The 14,168-nt window shown below is 43.8% G+C and overlaps 1 protein-coding gene across 1 annotated transcript in view; it reads right to left on the minus strand.

Annotated features, from left to right (window-relative positions):
* Window positions 1-14,168, minus strand: part of PIEZO2 (piezo type mechanosensitive ion channel component 2) — a 343,960-nt gene that overhangs the window by 19,258 nt on the left and 310,534 nt on the right. The window contains exons 45-52 of the mRNA XM_085890260.1: window positions 10,636-10,794; window positions 10,379-10,526; window positions 9,281-9,469; window positions 9,034-9,126; window positions 5,144-5,316; window positions 4,821-4,943; window positions 4,228-4,307; window positions 2,499-2,688 (exon numbers count right to left, since the gene is read on the minus strand). Coding sequence (XP_085746386.1) covers window positions 2,499-2,688; window positions 4,228-4,307; window positions 4,821-4,943; window positions 5,144-5,316; window positions 9,034-9,126; window positions 9,281-9,469; window positions 10,379-10,526; window positions 10,636-10,794 — 1,155 coding nt within the window. The remainder of the gene's footprint in view (window positions 1-2,498; window positions 2,689-4,227; window positions 4,308-4,820; window positions 4,944-5,143; window positions 5,317-9,033; window positions 9,127-9,280; window positions 9,470-10,378; window positions 10,527-10,635; window positions 10,795-14,168) is intronic.

Here is a 14,168-nt window from a genome sequence, read left to right on the forward strand (position 1 = left end):
AATCAGTGAGATAGTGCTTGCCAAGCCAGCTGCTCCTTATAAACGGTTTTGAATGGATATATACCACCATGATAAACCTTCCAATAGAACCTAAAAGAACATTTTGAATCCGCCTGGAACGCTATTTCATATGCGCCGAATGGGGCAGGCGTAACCATGCCACATGGCAACCAATGCCTGCCCCTTATGTTCTGAGCACGCTGTGTTCATTGGCCCAGACGTTACCTGTATCCTGACATCACCCACTCTGCGAAGCCATATGACCGGAAACGGTTCCATTTGCCTTTGAAGCAGGCCACGGGGCCGATCTCCAAAATTAACATGGGGGCAGCATGCACCACTCCCCACTGGTAATGCAAGCCTGACTGGTCCCCACTAATGGTTCTCCTGACAGGGAGGAGCAACAGAAATGGCAGCGAGCTTGGTTGTTTGGTTCATCGTCGATCAAAGGTGAGTGGTTGAGATGGTGGTTGGAGTGGTGTTTTGGAACAGTGCTGTGGTGGTCGAGTGAATGGTTGAGGCTGACGTCGATGGCATGTGAGCAAATCGAGGTGATGGTTCTTGGTTGTGTGGGGTGGAGGTAATTGTAGTCTTGTGGTGGTGGCGTAGTTGAAAATGATGTTGAAAGCGTGGCTGAAAGTGGTGATGACGGCATGGTTGAAACAGCGTGGTTGAAAGTGGGATGGCGGTTGGGTTCTGGCACGCAATTTGAATGGGGTTTTGGCAGCATATGCTAATGTGATGACACACAGTTTGAATGTGGTGTTTAATTAAAATATAGAAAATGGGGAGAAAGTAGGGAAAAACCAAACAAATCCCACACAATGCATGTCCTTTGTGGCCCATTAAACACAAGGGAAGGACCCTATCTGAAACAAGTAGTCACAAAATAACTATCTCGGCAAACGCTACATGTTTGTTGCCATTACTGGGGAGTGCCAGTTCGCAGAACCATAACAATATATATGGTATCCTGGTGTTGGCGTAGTGGTTAGGGTAGCGGCTTGGGATCCAAAAGGTCCTGAGTTCAATCCCCGTTGGCCGCTTGAATTAATACACACCAGGAGGTTCACTCAGTCTGTCATCCTTCCGATGTTGGCAAAGTGAGTACCAGTGTACTGTGCCCGGTGTATGCCCCGGTTAAAATAGGTGTACCATATCCCTGTGTCATAAGAGGTGACCAGGGTTGCATCAGGAAGGGCATCCGGCGTAAAACCTGTGCCAAATCACTATGCGGATCATACAGATGATCCGCTGAGGCGACCCCAAACAGGAGCAGCCGAAAGAAGAAGATATGTATATATATATATATATATATATATATATATATATATATATATATATATATATATATATATATATATATATATGTATATATATATATATATATATATGTATATATATATATATATATATATATATATATATATATATATATATATATATATATATATGTATATATATATATATATATATATATATATATATATATATATATATGTATATATATATATATATATATATATATATATATATATATATATATATATATATATATATATGTATATATATATATATATATATATATATATATATATATATATATATATATGTATATATATATATATGTATATATATATATATATATGTATATATATATATATATACATATTGTTACAGCTGTGGAAATTCGCAATACACCATAAAGGGTCCTCAGGTGAGATATATCGATAAGTTCATGTGCAGTTAGCCCACAGTCGTTGTTTAGTGGTTTATAATCAGAAAGAAGAAGATCAGCCGAAAGAAGATATATATATATATATATATATATATATATATATATATATATATATATATATATATATATATATATATATATATATATATATATATATATATATATATATATATATATATATATATATATGTGTGTGTGAGAAAAAAAATTAAACAAGGTATTCAAAAGTTGAACTACAATAAGGCACCAGGAAGGGTGGAATCACAGCAGTGTTGTTAAAAGTCAATATCTCAAAAATGGAGGCTCAATCTGAGGCAGTAGTGTGTTCTGTCCTAAACTTAAGCTTGCTCCCCATAAGCGGCAGTGTTGAGCTGATAAATATACATCAGGTAAAGATTAAGTTTACAGACAAAGAAACACAAGATTAAGAATCAAGGTTTCAAGGCTGCATTTGGTGAACAAGCCACTGATAATCCATTCGGAAGTACCTTGTGAGGATTTCCCTTTGTAAGTACACACTAGGCCGAGTGTTCCTGTATTTCCTTGATGTAGTACTGCACAAGCTCCATCAGAAAAATACAAGGTGTGTAAACTACATTATGGTGGCCTTTAATTGCTATATTTTCCCCCAGACGACATTCATGCAGTGAGAAATCGGCTCAATCGGAAGAATTATTGAGACTGAGAACCTCATGCTTTGCTAAAACCCCAAAGGACTTTCAAACAATCCCTACATACCCACCTAATGGGATACACTCACCCGTAGCCTGCCAAAAAGCCCAAGCTCGGTGGACTGACCCTGTCACTGAAAATTACGATTTTGATGTCATCGCAGCGTTGTTGAGGGCACTCATCCCGAACCTGACGAAGGCTCCACCACTGTTCCACTCTTCCAGACTCGTTCTTGGTCATCAGCAGAAGGTCCACACTGGAATAATCACGACCAGCATCTGCGGTGCGAAGTAGGCAAGTGCATGGAAACCGAGTCAAAACCTCAAGGTAAATGAGAGTCATCAAGCTCACAATTATGGAAACAACATTGATCCAAAAACCTGAAAGAGCATGAGAGGGATGAATCAATTGCTCGATTTGTTTGACAAGCTGACATGCTTTCAGGAATATCCATCTTGTCTGTCGTTTCTGTTGTCTACATCTAACATCTTACTGTTTAGTCCTGGTGTCCTTGTATTTTTTTTTGTTGTTATTTATTTTCAGGTCTTAAACGTGGATATTGTTTGTTTGTTTTTGTCTTGTCAGACTCTGTCTAAAAGCCTTTACATTTTCTCAACTTCAATCCTCTTCAATCACTGACGTTAATATTATCTCTTCGTTCATTCATGGTGGCATGGTGGCATGGTGGCAGGTCATCCCATATCAACTAAACAACTACAATACCTGCTGGTACCTCATAATCTTGTGGAGTTAGCCATTGAGTTAGGCCGCTCACAAGACATTCGTGGCATGAGCATCTGCCATTGCCTGTTATGGGATGCCCGTGTATCCATGACAGAGATTTCCAAGTAAGTGCATCATCTGCCATGCCAAATCCTTTAGGTATAGTCTATTGTTATCTCTGCAAAATGGTGGTATTGTAGGACCTCCCCCACCTCCTAACGCAAGTTTGTCTCATTTATGCCCACACCTTGAATCAGTTATTTTGCTGAGTTACATTCCTCTCCCACCAAACTCTCCTCCAACAGTAAGGAACACAATGTGACTGTGTGATCTTTAAAATCTACCTTTGATAATAAGAACATGGGACAGCCAGTTTTACATCCCACTGAAAGGATGGCATAATCATTGATACAACACCCATTCTACAAATCACCCAAGTGAGTTAATAGTTGGGTCGGGAATTGAATCCAGACTAGACAACTCAAAGGTGAGTACACTACCTCTGAGCTGTCCTGTTTGCTAAATAGGGCCTTCTCAGGTGTCATCACACGTTGATTGACCAACATCTCCTCAAAGCTACGCCTCTTTCAAGGGCCCAGGTGGGACATGTGTGGTTGCTGGTATCCTCTCCTTTTCTCACATTGCAAAATTTCTCTACTGAACACTTCCCCATCGGGATTATATTAAGTTACTTCACTGGACAGTCATCAGTATCATACAAAGCAGTTGGTCAAGTGATACTACCATCTGATTATCTTTTGAATGATTGGTCACAATTATTCATGTGACGTGATGGAATCACACCAATTTCACATCTCTTTGTGAAAATTACCCCTCATACAATGTGGAGTGGTGTGTGTGTGTGTGTGTGTGTGTGTGTGTGTGTGTGTGTGTGTGTGTGTGTGTGTGTGTGTGTGTGTGTGTGTGTGTGTGTGTGTGTGTGTGTGTGTGTGTGCTATGCATGCACTTGTGCACATAATGCCTGCAATCATGACAGTAATTTTAGAGAGAAACTGGCAAAATTAAAGAGGTTGGCTGATGGATGAACTGATTAATGAAGACAAACAAGGATACATTCAGAAGCAACCACTCACTTGGCAGTAGTTGTCTTACAGGGTTGGCATCAGGACCACTCGGGGCCCGAATGTATGGTGGTAACAAACCAGGAACCCGCCTGTGGGAAACAACAAATAACCACACCATGGTGCACACGTAAGACCAGTGTGATCCGGCGTCAGTGCGTTGTCACATATAGAGTCCCATTTGATTCACGATGCATGACACAGCCAAACAGTTCACTGGCACGGTCAACCCTCACCATCTGCACTTATATCCATGATTGATAACATGGTGATTAACAATCTCAAAATGAGCTAACAATGGGTCAATGATCTAACAGAAAAACATTATTCAGAGCTTGGAAGGGAGAGCCAGGTGTGGCAGCTTGGTACACAAGCATCTATTAATTTATTTGTACGGTATGAACATCATGTGCAAGTTTTTCAATGAAGCTTAGACACTATAGATAAGCAGTTGGAAGGTGATATAATACAAAAAGGGGGAAATAATATGGGACTGAGCAAGGAGTGCAGGGTTACATAATCAGGGAGTAAGAAGGTGTGAATTTGTTCGAAGTTGAACTAGTAGGCCGGTAATGAGTCGATGAGCAGAGAAATGATTGACTTACACAGGCTGGGTACGCTTGCCCTGCAACAGGGCAGCCAGCTCTGCACGTATGGGGTCTGTACCGTTCAGGTCAATGGTGTGTTTTTGCTTTGTAACTTCGGCTTTTGCCTTCAATTTGGGGTTCCTGCAAAACATAGGCTCATGCTGGGTTCTGTGTCACATTTGCAGCACAAAATGGTATACAGCAGATCATCATTTAGGAATAAAACTGGTGTATTTATACATGTGGCTTTTGTGAATCGTCTACTATCAGAATGAACAATGAATAAGGGGGGGGGATGGGTAAGGGGAACAAAAGAGCTTTAAAACTCTTTAAGGAGTTACCTGCGGATCGACCAATAGAACCGAATAGTGATGTCAGAATCATTCAGGAGAAGTTCTTCGACAAGCTTGTCTTGGCTCGGTGGGCTGATCCCCCAAACTGCAGTAGAATTACCTTCCAGGTCAGCAGTGACCAAGTCTTCAGATGTATGGATCGTGATAAACTGCATGGCTGTCTAAAAAGGCCAAGCACATCACATGGCAGGCAGACAATGGATCAGAAAGGCTTTCAGGTTCATTGTTAGCAAATAGAGTGGTTTTATGTAATAAAAGTCAAACCACATACTTTGTTAAATGTATGGACATTTCGTTTACTCACAATATTAAAGCTCGGCACATTATTGGCATGCACCAAGATGAGGCCAAAGTATAAGGCCTATTACTCACATCACAGGAAGATCAGTGGTATTTTTTTTAATCACGTCTGTCTGTGTCTCTGTCTCTGTCTCTGTCTCTGTCTCTGTCTCTGTCTCTGTCTCTGTCTCTGTCTCTGTCTCTGTCTCTGTCTCTGTCTCTGTCTCTGTCTCTGTCTCTGTCTCTGTCTCTCTCTCTCTCTCTCTCTCTCTCTCTCTCTCTCTCTCTCTCTCTCTCTCTCTCACACTATCTACCATCTGACCTTCCCAGGCTCCTTCATAATTTTGGGATCACATGTATGTGTTCTTCCAGTAACCTCTTGGTTCAACTCCCAAAATCCAGGCTTTTTGCTCACCACTTTTTTTTCTCCCATTTGTGCAACTGCCTTCAGGCACTAAAATCACTCTTTCCCCTCCAGGATTTCAAGCAAGCAGTGTACCAGTATCTCGTGTCATCTCCATCCCATCTGGTGATGTTTTTTACCCCCATTAACACGACCAAACCCAACCCTCTAATTTTCCAAGTTTCCTCTCTCCTATCTGCTTTGCTTGTTGTATTTGAGTGTGCCCCACGATCAGTTTTCTACTTTTTTTAGCGCCTGTTTCTTTGCTCTTCCATGAGCCAAGATAGTGTGTAAAAATAAACATAAATCATAACATTTTCAATGATCAATATTTTTCAAATCTAAATTAAGGATAGAAAGCAATCAATGAATCAGCAAACGAGTTATCAATCAATTAACAAAGACAACCGTTGTATTTAAACATTTGATTAAGAAAGCAAAATGATTAAGAAAACCATCTAACCATTCAACTTTGGGACAAGTAAGAGATCAAGGTGAACAGGAAGTAAATGTGGTGCAAGGGATACAAGGAGAGTAGATGGTCAGAGGAAGAACAGGTTGACAAGAAGAAAACAAAAGCCAGAAGGGATAAAGGAGAGAGGATTTAAAAGAACGTCTAACTCTGAGGAGCAAATAAAATTTTCTTTATATAAAAAATGAATCCAAGAGATAATGTTGTCAAGTATCAAGTTGGAGTTTTCCTTTAATCACAGAGAAAAAATGACACTTAAGGTTGGACTTCTGATTGAAAATTCCACATCAGAAAAATGCATGAACGATCTGTAGGTGAAGTAGGTGGAGGAGATACTACTCAAAAGAACATCCGGAGTTGATGTAGATGGAGGGGAAACTATTGAAACAAATATTTGGAGGTGACGGCGAAAGAAGGCAACCTACTTAAACAACTACAGAGTTCATAGAACTCATTACCCCACACTGTGTTGAGAAACAAGGCCATGGGCAGAGTTTACAAGTGACAAATTTGATTGGCCGTGATAATGTAAAATGGCGTAATATTTTGGCCGGGTACAGCTAAATGGAAGGGTTTTGAAAGTGCCAAAAAGGCGATATGTGTTCTGCAGTGTTCAAGTATATAATTCAATTGAAATAAAATCGATATTTTAAAGGTTGTGGAAAAAATGATAATAATAATAATAATAATCAATAAGATAATAATGGGGAAATTTACTGCTGATGATGCAGCGTCTCCTTCTATCCCGACCAACCATACCCTCTGTTTCATGTCTTATAATATAAAAAAATACACCAAAAAAAATTAAAAACCTTTTTCCTCCTCACATGATTCCCCATGTAACCACGTGACAAACTGTACTTGCTCTTCCTCTTCCTTCTTTTTCCGATCTACCATCTTCTACTTTTGCCGACACATATTCACCAAACACCTTCACAATTTTTTCTTTCACCTTAACTTTACCTAATCTTACCTAAATAAAAAAATACATATTCTTTATTCTTTTACCTTCTCATCTTACACCTCCTGTAACCATGTGTTTCTCCACCCCCTCTTCTTCTTGCAGAAACTGTAGTCAACCTGCCCCCTCCCTTCTTCACCATACCACTACCAAGTCTCATTCATCCTCTCTCCCCACCTCTCCCATCGCCCTCCTGCATCTTGGCCATGCCTGCTCTCATCGTCACCCCTCCCTCACAAAAGCAACCTTCACACTCTTCCCTCTCCAAGCTTCCCTCTCACCTTTCTCAAAAACTCCTGGCTAACACTTCTCCCGCAAATTTCCCCTCTCACGCTACTCCCTCCAATCTCCCCCCCCACTCCCCCTTATCAAAGTTGCCCCCCTCTCTCACATCCACAAAGCTGCCTCCTTCCCCTGCCCTCTCTCCTCTATCTCATCACTCCACCTCCTCCAATCTTCAACTGCCCTCGACTCCCTCTCTTATTTCTCCCCACTGTACCACAACCCATCACCACAGAGCCTTTTCTCCTCCTCATCCGGCCCTCTCCCCAAGCTCTTCTTTTCAACAACTCTCCTTACCTCCTCTCTAACTCTAACTCTCCAACTCTCCAACAACTCTCCTTACTCTTTCAACAACTCTCCTTACCTCCTCCCCTCCTCCCTCGTCTTACACTCCCCTTCCCCGCCACTGCACCCAAAACCTCCTCCCCTCCTTCTTCTTCAACAGTGTGGACCTCAAACATCCAGGGCCTTCGCTCAAACCTGACATCTTTCCATACAGGTTGACATTGATAAACCAGACATAATCTGCTTAACAGAAACTTTCTTCCTTCAAGACGTCTCTGACTCCCCAGTTACCTAGTACCTCTCCCTGGTTACTCCCTCCTCCGGGATGACAGACCTGAGCCTTGTCCTGGTGGTGGAGTTGCACTCTTCATCAAAGACTCTATTCCTCACTCTCCATTTGCCTCTGGCTTCCTCTGGAAAACCTCTGGCTTCACCTTCCCCTCCACTCCCACCTCATATTTATATGTGTGCTGTACTGTCCACCAAACAGTGATGACTCCATTTACATCTTGCTCTCTGAAAACATGGACCAACTACTATCCTCTTATCCCAACTCTCTCTTAGTCACACGTGGTGACTTCAATTGTCATTGATTATGTCCGAATGGACCTCCCCTCACAATGCCTTACCTTGCTCTCCCCTGCCCTCCCCTCTACCTACCTTCCCTTGCCCTCCCTCCCCTCATGCTGCCTTCCCTTCCCCGGCCCGTCCTTGCTATTCAACCCCTACTCACTCCCCCTCCTTCCTTGCTCCCCCACCCCTCCTTTGTCTCCTTCCCTCCCCTCACCCTACCATCCCTTCTCTCTCCATCCTCTATCCCTCCCCTCCTTCTGACTCTTCCCCCCTAAATATATCCCCATCAGCGAAGTGGCGGGTTGTATTTGCTAGTACAAGCATATTCCTTCCTCCATCTCTCTGGTTCTTATATCACTCCATGAGTCATGCAGCAGTCACTTAATGTTAAACTTAAATCTGACAAGGTTTAAAGGCCATTTACCATGACAAAGTTTTAAAAAGCACTTTTCTTTTGTTTTGGGAAAAGATCAGTTGATACCATTCGATGGGTATGTGTGTTCTACATTCCCTTAAAGAAAACAGCTTGTGAAGGACAACATAGGGTGAAAATCAGTGATGAATTGAAGGCAGGTAACAATGAGGCGAGGGGAAATGAGGTGAGATGTGAACATGCTTCTCACCCCAGAGCGACTGAACTTCCTTGTGAGTGCATTGAATTCAGCCGGTGTAAATGGTTTGAGAGAGTGTTGTTGTGCACTCATCTTGTACATGGGCTGTGGAAAGAGGAAGGGGCACAAGGGTTGAAGCACATCCATAATTACATGAAAGAGACATGGGCACATATGTCCACGTGTACACACACAGACATATCGAAAATTGTCCAAATCAGAAATGTATACTGCTAACCTACAGGGAGATAATGCGTACCTGATACCCGCCAAGAGAGAGGGACACGCTGACGTCCAGAGGAGGGTTTAACACTCCAGCAACAGACTTTACGAGAGACATGAAGAGAAGTGGAAACCAGACGATACAGATGAGCACGAAAACGATCATTCCTCCCATTCCATACTTCACAATCTTTTTTTTTTTCTGCCCTCGGGGTTGTGGATATCTCTGGGAAGACAAAGGCGTCAGCACGACGAGTTGGAGCATGGGGTATATTGGTCGGGGTGGATTGGGAGACACAGGCAAAAAAAAGTAAGCGGCAGTCATCAACCCTTAACAAGGAGAGTTCAAGAGAGAAGCAAAAACAGTAAGAAAGCAACAACTCAACAAAATAATATGTTTGACACAGTCCTTCAATAATTGATGCTTAGGGTTAGGGCAACACAGGCCAGAAATCACAAGGTTGAACTGTCAAATGATGGGAAAGTGAAAGAAAATAAATGTCAGAATGGAAAGAGAAATTGATAATGCACAGTGATGAAAAAACGAGTGAAGGCCAATGAATGAATAGATGGACTGGTTAGGGTTACGGTTTGGGTTCGGGTTCGAGACGTCCTCTTGATGTCTCTGCATCCCACTTCACTGGCTTCAAATTGAACCTGATGTTTCAGGCATTCGGCTTTCGCCAGAGCAATGGAGTCTCGGATGCAAGAGAGTCTGTTGCTCTGACAAAGGGATCACGCCTGGAGTGGTTTGTTTAAAGGTTTTCAGAATTCTATCAAACTGATCCTTGAATCATGTGATAATGAAAAGGGAGCATCACTATACTGGTGATGATGTGCTGCATACACGGTCTCATGATTATGAATGGTTTGTCGATGAGACGACTCTAACCATTCGGAATGCGCAGTGCAACTCAGATATTGGCACGCTCGGTGAAGATACATATTCTTCGATGTGGAAAATATTGTCTGCAGCTAATCACCCGAAGGTTAGCATGGTGACAGACAGTCAAAGTGGCCAACACTGTAAGAAGTCTCTACGAAGCGTTCCATTGCAAATGATAAAGAAATGAAGCAAGATTAACGTACGAGACGGGAAGTAAAAAGGAAATTAATTAAAGGGTCTTGTTTGAACCTTTTCTGACTCTCTCCAGCATTTGAGGATGAAGATGTTTGCATAGATGTCCTCAATGCAAATCCAGCTGGACAGACTGAGAGTCGTTTCGGTCCAAACCCAGTCCATTATTGCACGCAGCTCAATCAGAAATGGTACCAGTCGGAATCTACGTGAGTTTTAGGGGCAACAAGCAGTTGAAGTACCGGGCTGGCAATGCACAGCACTTGGCATGAAGTTAAGGCATTTAAAAGCACAACACCAGACAGGTGACATACCCCTGGAACAGAAACAGGTTGAGGTAGTTGTAGCTCTTGGTAAGGAAGTTTCCAAGGATACGTGTTGGGTACCCACAGCGAATCTGGTATGCTGAAAGTCCAAAGTAGATGCACTTCACGAAGTACCATACCTGTGCAACCAGGTTTTGGTTGAACTTCCTGTGATTAATGAAGACAGGCAAGGAAGGGGATTAGTTGCAGAAACACAGTGCTGGAGCTGATTGTTGCACTTATGTTCAGCTTGGAATCCATTGGTATTTCTATGTGGGCTGCACAATGCTTGGTATAAAGCTTCAATCACGACAGCTCATGTATCAACACAATGCACCAAAACAAACAAACCAACATGAACTCAGTGGTTTTTGCCTTGACTGCCTTGCTGTTCGTATATCTACCGCCGACCACTTGCAATCTCATATTAACCTGGGTCTTGACCTCTGCAGAAAGGGTTGAAGAGATAAAACACAATCATGGCACAAAGAGGCAGCAGGGCAGACCTGAGCTGAGTCGGCCTACTCTAACCCAAGTCCTTGAAGCTGATAATTCCACCTCCCTGGAGGATCAAGCTGTAATTATATCAATATGAGATGAAAAACATGGATGGAAATGCTTTAAACAATATGATTAAACAAATAAAAGAGTATAATGGAAATTATTTATCAGGAAGTTACTGAACTCAAGGATTGAGATGAAGAGAAAGAAAGGATAAATCGACGGAATGTTGAGATGGTAAGGGTTGAGTTGAAGATTAACAATAGGTTGAGTGATTGAGAAGAGGAAGAATTGAGATGAAAGAGAATGATTAGGATACAAGAAGCTTCGATTGGAGAATAAATTATCTGAAATTGAAAAGGTTACATGAGAAAATACTTTGAAAAGTTGTAATAATAATAAAAAAGAGTAAAACGATTCTTCATAAATCCAGGGTGAGTCAAAAGTCGCGCCCGCTTTCTGTTTTGTCGGCTGTCAGATTCTTTCTGGGAAGTCAAGTTGTTAATAATTGTCTTGCAGATTATTCATTTTCGTAATTTATTTATTTTTGATTTTGTTTTGCAGGTTATTGCTGCGAGTTTGGAAAGTTACTGAATTTGCACCATATTGAGCTTAATGGCAAATTAACAGACACAATTGTGTCTACTGGGCTGCGAATAACCCAAGAGTGACAGTTGAGAAGGAGGTAAATTTACCTGGAGTGACAGTTTGGGCAGCCATATCTCCATGAGGATAATTGGACCCTTTTTCTTTGAGGGATCTGTCACTGCAGAAATTTACCTGGATATGCTGCAAACCTTCTTTTGGCCCAGGGTACAAGATCAGGACTGTTATTTCCAGCATGATGGAGCTCCACCTCATTATGGACGTTATGTTCATCAGTGGCTTGATGAAAACTTTCCCAGAAAGTGGATCGGTTACCGCGGTCCGATCGAGTGGCCGGCACGCTCCCCAGACCTTACACCTCCAGATTTCTTTCTTTGGGGGCTCATGAAAGACCTTGTTTATCGTGAAAAGCCTCGTACCATTCAGGAATTGAAGGCTCAAATCACTGCAAAGTTTGAGGAAATTGATATCGAACTCTGCAGACGTGTGTGCCGCTCTGTGCCCGCTCGGCTGCGATTGTGCATCGATCATGAGGGAGGGGACTTTGAAAATTGCAAGTAAAACAGCATGGTACAGTTCTGTAATAATTTATTCTTGAATAAATGGTTAGATAAATATGTCAATCATTTATTTCTACCTCCTTGTACACTGTAATACAAATGGCAAACAAACAATTAACTGACAGAAATTGGGCGCGACTTCTTGTGGTGTATGGGCATAGAGCGCTGAGGGGGCATGGAGGAGTTGTGATAATAGTCACGTGTCTGCAATGCATATATCTGTTCGCGCCCGCGAGAGGCTCTGAGTAGTGCGCATCCGAGTACGCAATAAACAGAGTTACGACGACCCTCTCGACTCTCCGTATCTCACTGCACCTCAGACACAACAATTGGCGACGATGGATTGGGATCGAATCGCTGCTCATGGCGGAGTGCATGTTTTCGTCGGCAATGACCGAGTTGTTTCCGGAGCAATTGGATTGCCAGGCGCACACGGCGCCGGGAAAATCATCGCAGCTCATGCGGTACGAGTTCGATCACCTGGCAAGCAGCCCGGGGGAGCGCATCGCGAGTTTCGCCGCGCGGGTGAGACATCTCGCCGTCGCCTGCAAATTCACGTCGAGTGAACGGCAGGCCAGGCTCAAAGATCGTTTTATTGCTGGATTGCAAGACTCGGACATGGTTTCGGCGATACTACGGCTGGGGTGCGAGGAGATTACATTCAATTCGGCAGTCAAAACGGCATCAGCCATCGAACAGACACTGAGAGATGTCCGAACCATTGCCGGCCGAAGCCTCACAGGTGGTCCGGAGGTTCATGTGGCGTGGGACGAACCCGATGACTCGGGGCCAGACCTGCAACCTGTGCGAGACCACCCCGACAACCCGGAGCAAGACCTGTGACCTATGCGAGGTTTTGTACATGACGTACACTTTTACGTCCCAGAGCGAGACCTGCAACCTGCACGGGGCAACCCAGATGACCCGGAGCGGGACCTGCAGCCGATGATGAGCCTGTTTTCAATTGTTCCGATGGTAACAAGACCAATGACAGTGGAGATCGAGGTGAACGAGACACTAATCGTTTTTCAAATTGATACATGTCGATCATGGGCGAACAGACCGCTCATAGACTCCACGGTCTTCACCTTATCAGGTCTACCCTCACGCTGTACACGTACACCGGCGAAGCGATTACGTCACTTGATATGACAGATGTATCGGTGATCTACCAAGGTCGAAGCACCATGCTCTCGCGGTTTGTGGTACGAGGGGAGGGGCCGGCGCTCTTGAGCCTAGACTGGCTTACTAGCCTCAGGCTAGACTGGACGGCGCCAGCCATTCACCTTGGGCGACCGTTGCCGAGCCGATTAGAGAGTCGGTTGGGGGAGGTGCCTCTTTTGGAGCCCGTACCTCCATTTGCGCCCGTGCCTCCTCCGGGGCCCGTACCTCCGTTTGAACCCGTGCCTCCCTCGAGACCCGAGGGTGAGGTCCTGGTGGCAGGGGCCGCGGTGATACAACGTTGGTGTCTGTTCCTTGCTTACAGCAACTACGACATACGGTTCCGGAGCAACGGGGAGCGAGCCAGCTGCGACGGGCTCTCGCGCTTGCCTTTCGCAGGGGGTCCACCTTTATCTGGATCAACCAACCAGGTTGATGTGTTTGCACTGGGCCAGGTCCAGGATGGGCCGGTCACTGCCAAGCAGGTCGCGGTGGAGTCGGCTCATGACAAAGTACTCGCCCGTGTCATTCAGGCGATTCCAACGGGGGAGTGCAGCAGAGTACTCGCCCGTGTCGTTCAGGCGATTCCAACGGGGGAGTGGAGCAGAGTACTCAGCGGTGTCGTTCAGGCGATTTCAACGGGGGATTGGAGCGAGCTGCTTTCGACGGTGGAATCAGCTCATGATCCGGCGTGCGCTCGTGTCGTGCATGTGA

The sequence above is a fragment of the Eptatretus burgeri genome, chromosome 7 (assembly GCF_056783735.1).
Source record: "Eptatretus burgeri isolate ZD-2024b chromosome 7, Ebu_testis_v1, whole genome shotgun sequence".
Lineage (NCBI taxonomy): Eukaryota > Metazoa > Chordata > Myxini > Myxiniformes > Myxinidae > Eptatretus > Eptatretus burgeri.